Source organism: Pelodiscus sinensis, chromosome 2 (assembly GCF_049634645.1).
Source record: "Pelodiscus sinensis isolate JC-2024 chromosome 2, ASM4963464v1, whole genome shotgun sequence".
Classification (NCBI taxonomy): Eukaryota; Metazoa; Chordata; order Testudines; family Trionychidae; genus Pelodiscus; species Pelodiscus sinensis.
The window spans coordinates 228071373-228085408 of NC_134712.1; the positions used below are offsets into that span (position 1 = coordinate 228071373).

The 14036-nt window shown below is 44.3% G+C and overlaps 1 protein-coding gene across 2 annotated transcripts in view; it reads left to right on the forward strand.

The window, feature by feature from the left end:
• MTPAP (mitochondrial poly(A) polymerase) overlaps positions 1–14036 on the forward strand; it is a 38769-nt gene that overhangs the window by 1398 nt on the left and 23335 nt on the right. The window contains exons 2-5 of one of the 2 annotated variants that reach the window (XM_075922590.1): positions 1904–2038; positions 10162–10345; positions 10969–11202; positions 13448–13672. In XM_075922590.1, the coding sequence (XP_075778705.1) occupies positions 10337–10345; positions 10969–11202; positions 13448–13672 (468 nt within the window). In that variant the 5' untranslated portion in view covers positions 1904–2038; positions 10162–10336. Of the gene's footprint in view, positions 1–1903; positions 2039–5462; positions 5703–10161; positions 10346–10968; positions 11203–13447; positions 13673–14036 lie in introns of those variants that run through there. The other variant, XM_075922589.1, reaches the window with a different exon arrangement.

The following is a 14036-nucleotide window of genomic DNA, read 5'->3' on the forward strand; positions in this document are numbered from 1 at the left end:
TGACTGCTAAAGGCAGTGGGGCTTTCAGGAAAACAATAATTATCACTAGACTTATGACAATATCATGGGAGCTGGCAACACTAGACCACTGACATGCAGCCACACACTGGCAGAGCTGAGGTGCCATTTACCAACAAGACACTGGCACACTTAGAGCAGGAAGTGACTACTCTCTTTAGCTGGAAGTGCTGGAGGATTTAGACAGGCAGTGTAAATAACTTCGCAGTTGGGGAATCACTACACATATTCAGGACTGTAGTTTTATATCTCACCAAAAATAGGCAACGATGTAGCAAGACTTTACATCAACTGCCACCTTTTTATTTCTGCTCAGCCCATGGGATAGGAAGAAGGGGTTCTGTACTTCTGCTGCTGCGTCTACCGCCCTAATATGTTCAGCTCCTATTTCTGGCAGCCTCCTACATGAGCAGCAGGATCAGCCACTTCTCAGGCTGCCTAAAAGTGGCCACAACTTTGTACAAGAGGATGACTGCCTGTAAGAATGCAGCTGGGGAGACATGCACCCCCTCCGCTCCCTGCTTGGGCCTGGCTGCCAGAGGATAGGGGCCAAGTGAGCCAGAGCTCCCTTCTCCCTGGCATGTTTCAAGGTTGCTCAACCCCTTTCCCTGGCAGCGGGATCTGCGCAGGGAACATAGTGGGTGAGCCGCTGCTGCCTTCCTAGCCAGGCTCTCAGGCAGTGGTAATGCTGCAGTCAGTGACCTGGAGCAGTCACCTTCAACCAGCATAAGAAGCAGCTCCCTCCTGTTCCCCACCAGGGCTTGGCTGCTAACAAATGCGAACAACAAGTGTGAGTGGGGGAGGAGGGGTACAATGAAAGGGCAGAGCCCTCTCCCACACATAAGAGAGTGTGGTTGCCCCTGGCTGGGCACAGGGCAGGGAGGCATCAAGAGCAGGTTCCCTGACCTCTGATCAGCTGAAGGTTGGAACATTTCCTACACCCCATCCCCTGCTGTGGCATTTGGGTGCTCCAAGAAGACACTAGTGTTGAGTTTTCTCAGGCCAGGACTGAGAAGGCACATGCTCCCCACCCTTGTGTGGCCCCAGAACCTAAGGAATCACCAGGATTGGTTGCGTTGGCCCAGGAAGATGGGTCTGGAAGTTCCTCCCAGAGGTGATATGGGGGGGTCGTGCTCTCTACCCCATTTTATGCATCCAAGAGACAACAGCTCAAGCAGGATAGCTCCACCTAACACACCTCTGTTCCAGTAAGTTAGCCCTTGGTTAGAGGAGACAGCCTTCAGAATTACAGACTGCCATCTAGTGAGCATCAAAATCACTTCCTGCAACACAGAGGTGTCCTCTAAATCAGTGGTTCTCAACCATGTTTCATGTACCATTGTGGGAAGGTAGAGGTCTTCCAGGGGATACATCAGTTCATCTGGATACTTGTCAGGTTTTAAAATAGGCTACATAAAATGCACTAATGAAGTCAGTATAAACTAAAATTTCATACAATTACATGTTTATACTGCTCTATATACTACACAATATCTATATTCCAATTGATTTATAGTATGGTAAAAATGAGAAAGCAAACAATTTTTCAGTGACTGTGCTGTGATACTTACATATGATTTTGTAAGCAAGTAAATTTTATATGAGGTGAAGGTGCACAAGGCAAAGCAGACTCCTGAAAGGGTTATAGTAGTGTAGAAAGGTTGAGAGCCTCTGCTCTAAGAAGTGGGAGCTGAAGTACAGAAAAGGGTGGAGTTTCACAGAGATGAACTTTGGAGGATGAGTTTGAGTAACACAGTTTTAGTGTCAGGTTATGTAGCTGCTATCATGCAGCTGGACCTTCGCTATTATTCAGGAACCTCCTAAGGTTGTTAGTTTTCTTACACCCACAATTATTTTTAATTAGATCATTTTTCTCTTGGACCAGCCTCACAGGAAGAAGAGGAGGAGTTTTGGTCTTAATCACCCCAGTGAATTTATGAGGAATGTGTCATAGGCTTCCTGAGGAAGAACACACTATTGTTACGTACAGGTGGAGTAAATTGAAATGTTCCTGTCACATGTAAGTACAATTCTAGAAATAATGTTTAAAAAGATCTCTCCTTTGTCCTCTGTCCTAAAACCAAGGTTAAGATTACAAAATAATTATTCACACCAATCGGGGTGCCATTTCAGATTTTGGGGAGGTGCAACTTTAACCATGATTCCAGGAGCATTTTAGGCACTTTGAAATTCTAGTTTTCTTTCAGATAATTTAGCAGTTAGCTGACAAGAGCCCTGTATCTAATTTCTATAGAAAAGGACAAATATTCAATCCACTCAGCTCTAATAATAATAATGTGCTCTGACATCTTGTGGCAAGTAATGTAAAGTACACTGTTGGATTTAAAATTGTATTAGGTTTAACATTTTAATAGATATTCTTACTAGCTGCGGAAAGAGAGTGATAGAGTCTCTCAGAACTCCTGAGTTTTATCTTGGCTCTGGGAAGGAAGTGGGGTCTAGTGGGTTGCAGCAGGGGCAGATACATCTAGGTTCTACATAAGAACATCAGAATGGCAATACTGGGTCATACAAAAGGTCCATCTAGCCCAGTATCCTGTCTTCTGACAGTAGCAAATGCCAGGTGCTTCAGAAGAAATGAACACAATAGGTAATTATTGAGAGATTCATTCCATTGCCCATTTCCAGCCCATTTTCAGCTTTTCCAACATTCAGAATATGGTGTTGGATCTCTTCCCATACTGGCTAGCAGCCATTGAGGAATCTATTCTCCATTAACTTATTTCGTTCTTTTTTTAACTCTGTTAGGCTACGTCTACATTGCGCTCTCTTGTGCAAGAACATATGCAAATGAGGCACGGCAGTGAATATTGCCACACCTCATTTGCAAACTTAATAAGCCACCATTTTGTGCAAAGGGCTTTTCCGTAAGGGGCTTTTCCGCTTATTTTCAGGCAGAACGGCTCTTGCACAAAAGGGGTTGTTTGCGCAAGAAGGAGCAGTGTGGACTGCTCCTTCTTGCGCAAAAGCCCCTTGAGCAAAAGGGGCTTTCTTTTGTTTTAAATATGCTGCCTATTCATTTCATTGATTGACTCCCAGTTCTTGTGTTAGTTGAGGGAGTAAATAATACTTCCTTATTCAACTTTTCTACATCATTCATAAGGTCCATACACAGGATAGGGATGTAAGCGACTACCTGATAAGCATGTGCTTCCCCTGCTCCACTGCCTCTATCACACTAACCAGCTTAAAAGCACTGTTTCCGCTGTGGAGGGGAGACAGGAGAGTCAGCTGTCCCAGCTCGTGCCTGATCCCAGATACTGCACCTCTGCTTTTTTAAATGTATTTAGAGCCCCAGGCTCTTAATACATTTAGAAAGCAGAGGCACAGCACGGAGGACCAAGCATGAGCGGGGAATCAGCTGTCGGCTCTTAATACATTAAAAAGCAGAGGTGCAGCAGGTTAGCTCCTACAGTTTCCCCCCTTATCGAATAATTGAGTAGTCAATGGAAATTCCATCCACTACTCAATTAGCTGATTAAACGCAACTTAACATCCCTAACACAGGAATTTCTGTAGGGAGGTGATTTTTCTGTAAACGTGGACCACAAGGGTGCAAGTGTACCTCCATGGTCCCCCAAGTAAATGTGCTCCAGCCAGCCAGGGGAAGGCAGGACTGGTGTGCTACCTGAGCCTCCCTCCCCCATGCTCAAGCCAGCTCAGTGAAGGCTGGGGCTGATTTCCCCTCCTCCAGGGGGGAAAAATCAGTCCCAGCCTTCCTCCAGCCAGTCGGAGCATGGGGGAGTGAGGGCTCGGGCAGCATACTGCTGTTGCCTTTCCCCGGCTGGCCGGAGCATGCTTGCTTGGGGGACCATAGAGGTATGCACTCGCACCCCTTGCAACTCCCCTGCATAATGAACTGATTAATCAGTTCAAATTGCTAATTGCAAATCTGCCTGTATTTGAAGCCACATTCAGAAGCTATTCTCCAGCTTTAAACCCGTTGTGCTCTGAAGAACCATGTCTATCCCCATGCTAGTAGCTGAGGGACTTTCATAAGCCTTGGTAAGAAGGGGAAGTATGACTTGCTGTTATCTCACAGAAACAAGTTGGCTGAGGTACTGTCTTGTATAAATTGTATTGGACCAATCTGAGCTGGTGAGAGAGACAAGTTTTCAAGCTACACAGAGCTCTTTTTCAGGTTTGGAAAATATACTCTTAGACACGTTAGTTCGAACCAAACCCCTTGGTTCGAACTAACGTGTCCAGGAGTGCGCTTCCTGATTCGAATCAGCTGTTGAGTGGAGTAATGTGCCGGCAAGATCATGCTAATGAAGCGCGGGATATTTAAATCCTTGCTTCATTAGCAATTTCGGTCAGCAACATTTGCATCCCTAGCTCGAACTAGGGGGCAAGTGTAGACATACCCACAGAGAAGTTCAAAACAACCAACCAAAGTAAATAAAAAATACCCCGATCATGACTAGATGCACTTTTTCCTCTACTTGTGATCTATGCTGATCCGTATTTCCGGGTTCAGTTTACTCCCATATTCAATATTTCTTATAGGAATGGTAATTCTGGTCTCTGCATCTACTCTCTCTAGCCCTTATTTAGAATCCCCACAAAGGAAGAGCAGACCAGGTATCTATATCCAATGCAGATATCAGCACTGTATCCCCATTGGATCATTTGGCCCCCTGCCAACACCCTTGATAGCCACCTGAGTTTAACCCCTTAGTCACGGGGTGCTCGCCAGCACTCCTCCTATACATCATAGGCCCACAGACCTTCATAAGCCCAGCAGCATATTGCCCACTGCTGCTCTAAAACATGTAATCTAGAGAAAGGAATAACTGTTTAGTTTCAGTATGTGTACATGTCTCTCTCTGGGATACCTCTAATCAAGTAAGATTTCCCCTTGGACACATAACTGATGAGTGCGAAGACGAGAATTTAGGCTAATTCTGGCAAGGAACACTCTCTAGCAGTGGCTGCACATGAGGTCTTTATCTCCATTGAAGACACCAGCAGTGCCGGTGCAGGCCCAGGCACACTCCTTACCTCGGGCTCTCTAATCTTCTTCATGGAAACCACTTGATCTCAAAGTGTCGGGCACTGTTCTTGATGGTGGTCCTCCAGATTACCGGATTCCTCCCCCCAGGTGTCAGTATCAATGTCATGCTTTACCAAGGTGTACTTAAGGACATCTCTGGAAAGAATATGGACTGTCGAGTATTTTGTTTCACCTTATCGACTAATCAGTTCTCTCAAAATAGGAGAGTCCTGCCAGCGCCTGCCCCCAGCCTGGCTGCTTCCCCAAACTCTTGCACGTGCCTTTTCCCTGTCTCCCCGCCCGCCTGTGCTTTTATGTGCACGGAGGGAGACGCCCTGCACACGGTCGCACGAGGCTGCCCGGCCGCTGCCCCGCAGGAGCAGCACGTGGGTAACACTCGGCAGGAGCCTGGTCCAGTAGCCCTCGCAGCAAGGCGCACCAGCAGGACGGCGGCAGGCGAGCGGAACTAGATTTGACTCTGGTGCCGTTCCGTACAGCGCGCGAGTTCGCGCCTGCGCACAGCGGCCCGCCCGCCTCCCGGTTCCGGCTATGGCGTGCCGCGTGGGGCTGTTGCTGCGGTGCCGGCCGCGCCTCCCCGGGACCGGCCAGTCCCGGCTCAGCTCCACAGGGGCCGCCGCGCAGAGCGCCGCTGGCCGCGAGGAGGCAGGTGAGGCGGCGCCCGCGGCGGGGCAGGCCTGGCTGAGGCGGGCGCCCAGGGCAGCTCCGGTATCGGGTGCTGCTGGGCACGGGGAGCAGGACCCACAGGCCCTGCCCTCTGTGGCCGCGGCTGTAGGGCCCTGGCAGCTCGGCGGGTGGAGCGCAGCGGGCTGGGAGCGGGTGCGTCCGCCATGCGCGCAACGGCCGGTCTCGTCATCTGCCAGGAGCGGGCAGTTGGGGGGCAGCGGGGCTGCATTGGCAGCCTGGGCACGAACCGGGCCGCCTCACTGCGAGGTGGCAGCAGGAGCAGGTGGCCAGCAGACGCTACAGGATCCAGAATCACAGTAGATTTGGGTTTCTACTCAAAGCAGGACCAACCCCACCCGGCCGTAAAAACCTCCAAGTATGGCTATTGCACGACCTTCCTAGGGAATCCTTTCCATTGCTTCCCCACCCTCCTAACGGAGTAGGTTTTTTTTTTAATGTTCATCCTAGACCTCCCACATCAGCAGCTTTTCCTTCAGACTGAGGAGCATACAGATGAGGGCTACACTGCCCTGTGAAATGAGATCAGTTGCAGAACTCATAGTTTCAAAGGCCCAAGAGGCCGTTGCACTTCTTTAGTCTTCTTAGCACAAACTGAATAACTGTCTCCAACTATCTTCTAGGGCATATTGTTTAAAAAAAAAAATCTAATCTCAATTAAAATATTTCCATGAGGCAAATTGTTCCAGTGGTTAGTTATTCTCATTGTTATAAGTTTTATGCTTTATTTTCAGTAAATGGACTGCATTCTGAGCATTGCTGTGTTTCAATGTGGCAAAGTTGTAACTGTCTGCCATATACCAGTACAGGCAGTCCCCGACTTACGCGGATCCGACTTATGTCGGATCCGCACTTACGAACAGGGCTTTCTTGCCCCGGAGCTCGCAGGCAGCGATCCGCCACCTCGACCTCCGGGGTGAGAAAAGCTGCTCCCGGTGCCCCTGGTCTGCTGGAGACCGTCTCCAGCAGACCAGGGGCACCGGGAGCGAAGCCGCAGCCGCGGCGGGGTCCCGCGCCTCTGAGGCTTTGCAGAGCAAAGCCTCAGAGGCGCGGCACCCCGCTGCGGCTTTGCTCCCCGTGTCCCTGGTCTGTTGGGGGGAGGGAGGGCGCAGCTAGTGTGTCCCTCCCCCCCCCCCCAGCAGACCAGGCTTTTGTTGTGGACCCTGGGGCAGAGCAGCTGGGGCGCTGCCAGTTGGTCCTGCAGCGCCACTCTGGGCACTACTGGACCAACCCGGCAGCACCCCAGCTGCTCTGCCCCAGGAGTCCTGATTCAGCCGCTGCTGGTCAGTTTCAGCAGCGGCTGAATCAGGACGCCTGGGGCAGAGCTGCTGGGGTGCTGCTGGGTTGGTCCAGTAGCGCCGAGGAGCGGTGCTACTGGAGCAACCCAGCAGCACCCCAGCTGCTCTGCCCCAAGCGTCCCCAAGTCAGCCGCTGCTGAAACTGACCAGCGCTCACTACAGGAAGCCCGAGGCAGAGTTGCTCTGTCCCAGGCTTCCTGGAATCAGCCGCTGATCAGTTTCAGCAGCAGCTGACTTGGGGACACTTGGGGTTCTTAAATTGAATCTGTATGTAAGTAAGAACTGGCGGTCAGTTTCAGCAACGGCTGAATCTGGACGCCAGTTCCGACTTACATACAGATTCAACTTAAGAACAAACCTACAGTCCCTATCTTGTACGTAACCCGGGGACTGCCTGTATCTTAATCTGAATCATTAACATCAAGGGAGAATAACCATCCCTTTTCTGTCAAAAGAGGAGGGAGATAATGTGTCTAGTGAAGATGCAGGACTAAGTGTCTAGTTCTGAAGATCATTCAACTAATAATAGGACTGGGAGGAACCTCAACTCTAGTCTCCAATATACTCATGGCAGACCAGGCACCATGTGTAGACCATACTTTATAGGAATGTAAAATCCTGGGTAACCAGTTATGTTTAACCAGGATCTAGCTGGCCCTGCTGTGGTGCATGCTGGTGTGGGCAAGCTGGGCCAAGCCTGCTGGGGGCTGGTTGGGCTGAGCTCACCGCACTGAGCCATACATGGGGAGCTGCTCCTTCCCGTCAGACTGGAACAAATCCCACCCTCAGCTTGGTGAACCAAGCTGGGCTGGAGCAGCCCCCTGCTTGCAGTGGGTGCGGAGCTGCTCCATGCCTCTCAGCTTAACCGGTTAATCTTTCATATCCCTGATGTCCAATTTAAACCTCTTTTGCTGCATTTTAAAGGCCGTGCATTATCATTTGTGTTACTGTACTTGTTGGAAATGTCAGTGCTCTGTTTCAGTCAACGTCTAAATATTTAAACTGTATCTGCTTATATTTTAATAGGTTTTGTCTTGCATACCATGTAAGTTAAAATATCTAAATCTAATCCTTGCAAACTAGAAGGACCCCATTTTAAGATGTTTTATCTTGTTTTTTTTCCCTTTAATGGTCATTCATACAGGTTGAACCTCTCTTATTCAGCACACTCTAGTTTGGCAACATCTGTGGTCCAGCATCATTTTTGTTAGCCAGGTATCCACTTATAGGTGTGGTCAAGTTTCACATGGTCCCATAAAGTTTGTTTACAGCCACTAGTTCTGGCTTTCAGTGGTCAGTGTTGTTATTTAACTCTTAATTTACCCCTAAATGACTTCTAAGATCCCAATAATCTGTGGTTGGTAATGCTGCTAGACAATATTGACCTCTCCTGGTCCAGCACGGAATAGATCCCAAGGGTGCTGAATTAGAGAGGTTTAACCTGTATTAAGAAATGACATTTTAAAAATTGAAATACACTTTTTTTTCGAAATAAACTTTTTTTCCTCATTAAGAAATAATAGTTGAACTTGAGAGGTGGGGGTTAAAGTTCAGTACAAAAGCCTGAAAAAAAATCAGTAAGATTCTTTATAGAAAATAGCTCAGGAACCATTGAAACCTGAATTTACAAAATCAGTGGGATTCTCAAGAGATTATTTTAGATGTTAAAAATAAGCTAACAAAACTCTCTACTCGGAATCACGTTAGCCCAGCATCTCTCAGAATGGACAGTGTTCACATTTGTCACGTGTTTGCACAACATATATGAATGGTTACCGTTGAAGTTCAGTACAACTTTGCTACTATGTAAACCCAATAATTTGTTCAGAAATGCAGCTGCAATGCTATAGATAATGGCAGCAACCCATCCTCTTTATTTCTGTTTTCTCTGCCACCAGCTCTGCCTCAAGTGATACTAAAGAGCACAGTTGCCTGCAATGCAAGGAGCAGCATTCTCTAGTGTCAGCTTTTGGACTAGGGTGACAGAACCTGTAACAGATAAAAAAGTGGGAGGGGGGAAAATAAGCATAAAGTAGTTGCGAAATGAAAGAAAATCTACGGGGAGAAGGGAACAATGAAAAGCAGAAAGCAAAACTGAAAGAACAAGACAAAAGGGAAAAACAGAGAGGAGGGAAGTACTTTCGGTGCATCAGAGACAGTGAGATACAACAACTGCATTAAGATGTAATGCACAGTATTAAGGGAGACTTGGCATGGGTTTCCAAACCCAATTCCGTTGGGTATACTGTTTAGAGTTCTATATCAAGAAATAATGTAGAATGTGTCATTACCTGATGTGCATTTTGTATTACTGTTGCTTTCAATGTAATATGCTTTGTCTGTTTCAGTTTAAATTGATGTGTTTTACATCAGAAATAGAAAGCTAGTCATTAATGTCAGCGTAACAGGCATGGGAATGAATACACTATTAGTTGGTTTTTCCCCTTTTTTGATTTTAGTAAAATTGTGGAAGAATTGCACTTTTGCTTTTAAATAGCACTCCTCTGGTTTTTGTTTGTTTTGTGGGTGTGGGTTTGTTCCCAGTTTCACTGTCGCTCTTGTCAGTGCTAGTGGGAAAATATTGAATGCTGAAAAGAGCACCAGTTTAAACTTCTTGGGATTGCACACATGGGAGAAGGAAAAACTACAGGTGAACAAGTAAAACCAAAGATCTGCAGTCTTTGGGACTTGGTCCATCAGGGTAGTCAGCTGATGGGCCAAGAGACACTTTGTTTAACCGTCTGCAGACACAGTGCTCTGCAGCTTCCAGTGGCCATAGTTTGCCATTCCCAGCCAATGAGTGTTGCAGGAAATGGTGGGAACAACAAACTGCATCCACTGGGCACTACGGGGGACCACATCTGTAGATAGTTAACATAAACAAAATGGCAGTCCATCAGTGGATTACCCTGATGGACCACATGTCCTAGGTTACTGACCGCTGAGTGAACCAGTAGAGAAGTGAAGAGAAATTGGTTGCAAGGGGGAGAAACTCTCTTTTGGGGGATTGCACATTACCAGCTTTGTTCATTAAGATTGTGTTCTGTAGGTTCCTTAACATCAAGCTACCAAAATCTGTATAAAACCTACATTTATATGCTGATTTTTTTCTTCCCTTTCTCACAGATTCTAAAGTCAGTACCCAAAAGAAAACATTTCCTGAGGTGCAAGCGGAAAGGCTAGAGCAAGCACAGCGGACTGTTTTAATTAACTGCCCAGCCAAGATAGATGAGAGAAAATTTCTGAAGTATTTGTCCCATCATGGAAAAATTAACAGTCACTACTTTTATGAAAGCTATGTATGTACTTGGTGTGTTATCAATACAATTTTTTACTATAAACTGAATTTAGGCAGAACAAAATGTTAGTGTCTGGGTTCCAAGAGATTTGTTTTTGTTGGGCATGTTTCTTGGACAAATTACTTGTGCATCTTTTTTTTCATGTTTGTTAAATTTTACAAGATAAGAACTCAAGGATTTTTATTTAAACTTCTATATTTTTAAGTCAAGATGTTTCTTTTAGTTTGAATAGTGACACCAAAAATGAGTTGCAGATAAGTTTTTGAGCTAAAGCTCTATCAATAACTTTCATACCTCTTAGTCTGCTTCTCTAACAGCAGAACATACTCATTTGCACTCCATTCACTTCCCAAATCTAGCAGTAGTGGAAATAAGTATTTTCATTAATTTGATTACTTTCTAATGCAGAAATGTGTTCATTGTGCCAAATGGTAGTATACATCTTTCATTCTCTTTTTGACAGCTTGTGAAAGAGTATAAAGATAATGAGGTGTGAATTAGTGTGAAATGCATACACTAAAAATTGTATTGTATCCTGACAGTTTTGAAGACTGTTGCAACAGTAATATCAGTGTAATTGTTTATAACTTGTACCTCTCATTTACCAGATATTCTTGCTTTTTAATGCTTTTAGGGTACCTATGCTGTGGTAGAATTTTCTGAAAAAGACAGCATAACTTCACTACAGGATGTTACCCGAATGCCAGGCATTGAAGAGGAATGTGCTGTTCCATTTAAATCTAGAGTTTTTACTTTAACATTGAAAAACCTATCAACTCAAGCTGCTGATCAGGCACCAGTTCACTGTCATAAGCAAGCCACCATTCTAGTCAGTGAGCTTATTCAGAAGCTTTGTAGTGCTGACAGCGTAAGTCTATGGCTGTAGATCTCTTATGATTACTTTTTTTTAAAAAGTTTTGAATAAGGAAATGTGTAATTATCTAAAGATTCTTGTAGGATTTTACAGGTTTATTCTACTGTTTAGAAATATTTATCTGTGCTATCAGAGGATTGCCTTTGATAAATGCATTTCATAAATTGAAAGAAATATGTTTAGTGGTTACTTTAATTGCCATGACCATTACTTTGTATGAAAGCCACCTTTGAATGAGATGGTCTGCTTCTCTTCAGTCTTGCAAATCATTTTAGTTAACAACTAAGTTGTGTTAAAAAGTTGACTCTTCAGCAAACTAATTTTTTTACCCACTATTCCCATGGCTTCGTTTGAGGTTTGAGATTTTCGAATCTATATCTGAATCCATCAACAAAAACAACAAAGACTTGATATTTCTTTAAAAGTAATTGAGAAAACATGGGTGGAAAGAGATGAAAGGTTTGAGAGGGAGGTATATGTTAAGTTAGCTGCTGAGAGAGTAGAGCTAATGCCTTGAAGTGAAATCTCTGAGTAATCACATGTATCTGCTTAAGACAGAAACATAGGAGGCTTGTGCAATTTCACTGCATTTTTTAGAAAAAAATTATTTTCAGAAATCTTATGGTACATTAATACTTTTTTTTAGTCTTCAGTCCAGAGCTAGTTTCTTTGTTCTCTATTTATTACTCTAAATAAAGCTTTTGTTGAAGTTAATAGGAGTAAGAGCTCTTGGAGTGTTATAATTTGGGACCAGGTTCCCAGGCTATAAGTAAAATATACCTCTTATATTCATTAAAAAACCTAAAATACATATATGTACTGATCAAGTCAAGAATGACTGTTAGACACCACAGAGGAAAATTGTTGAGAGGGGAAATGTTCCTACTCTAGTAGCTGCAGAATTCCTGATTAAGCATTTTGTACCATCCTATCCCAGGAATGCATGCAGCCCAATGGAGTTAATTTGGATTTATACTGGTGTAAGAGTGTAAATCCAGCCTAACACCATTCACTTGTACTGGGTTACTTTGGATATACAATGCTGCAACTAATATTGTAATCTTACCTAATGGCGGCATACTTTGATTCATGTATAGTGATTAGGTTCTTGAATGGTAGTGAGCAGAGAGTATGCTCAGAGAGATGCAGAGAGGAAAGTCTTAACCATAAGCCAAGTAAAAACTTAAACAGAAAATAGTCCTGCAGCACATTAGAGACTAACAAAAAATGCAGATAGTAGCATGATACCATCTGCATTTTTTGTTATTTTCTAAGGGCTGCAGGACTATTTGTTCTGTTTTAAGTTTTTTCAGCTACAGATTAACACAGCTACACCTCTGAAACATAAGCTAAGTAGGATATCACGTGCAATGTTCATGTCTGAGAGTATTATGGAATACTACCAGTGGTGTTCTCCAGCTGAGGAATGTATCCCCTCTACCTTTCTTTGCTCTCCTTTTATTTACCTGTGAATGTCATATATACTCCAGAACTCTGTACAGATTGTCAAAGCACCTTCTTTGATGCACTACTGCTGTCAGTGCAATAATATTTGGGATACCTTTCAGAGATAATGGCACCCACTGCAGATGACTGAACAGAAGTGGGGGCACTCTACTCCAGTAGGAAATTGCACCAGTAATGGATTGGATGGCTTGATAGGATGAAGGGATCTGTGGAGGTGAGGGGCGCATCCCATCTCTTCTTCAAAACTAAAAGACTTTTTTTTAAGCCATTACCAAATTGTAGCTGTGTAGGAGAGGTACTGTGGGCTAGAACTACTAGATCAACCCCCCAGTGGTAGGTTGAATAGCCTGGAAATTAGGGAAACCAGGAGGCATTTGTAACATTTATGGTGAATACTTTGATCTCTCTGAGAGAATCAAAATGCTGGATATCCTGGCCAATAGTATTAATGTTTTCATTTGAGTCTATTGTCTTCTTTTGCCTTTGTATTTTATTTTGCTGCTCCATAAGGAAGAATCCTCAATTTCTATAGCTGTGTTGACAATGGTTTCTGAAATGAAGGAACTGGTGTCCAAATCTCTAGAGCATCTTATTTTGTTGACGTCTAGAAGAGCATATGTGACAAATCACTGGCATTCATTTTAAGGAGTTGAAGAAATAGCCTCTGAGGGGATATTAAATTAGGCCAGAAACACTGGGAGCTAAGCAAACACAAATAAGAAAATGGAACTCATATATTTTGATGTTTGTTTGTTTTGTTTTTCTTAAATAGGTAAGCAATCAGTTATATACCCTAATGGATGAGTATCAGCTAACAGAGGAGAACATCAAGCTCCGATTTCTAGTCTGTTCTCTGATTCAAGATATTGCTTGTGCATATTTTCCAGAGAGCACAGTGAAGCCATTTGGCTCATCAGTGAACACCTTTGGCAAATTAGGATGCGATTTAGACATGTTTTTGGACTTGGATGAAATTGGGCAGAACTCTACACGAGCGGTAAGGATAAACTGCATGTCTTTAACTTGTAGCAATTATTTCGCAGATTTAACCACATAGTGGATATAAGTAAAGCAGTGGAAATGCTATTCCGAAGTTTTCAAAAGATTTCAGACACAAACTCTTGAGAGACTTTTAATTGTTTTGGAAGTACAGAGCTTGAGATCTGTAATGTGGAAACAGAGTAAGAATAAACAGTGGTTTTTCTCATCATGGCAAGAAGCATAAGAGAGACTACATTGGATCAGACCAAAGGTCCATCTACCTCAGTATCCTGTCTTCTGACTAGGGATGTTAATGACTAGTTGACTAGTCAACTGTCCGATAAGCAAATGCTTATCGTATAGTTGACACACTACTAGTC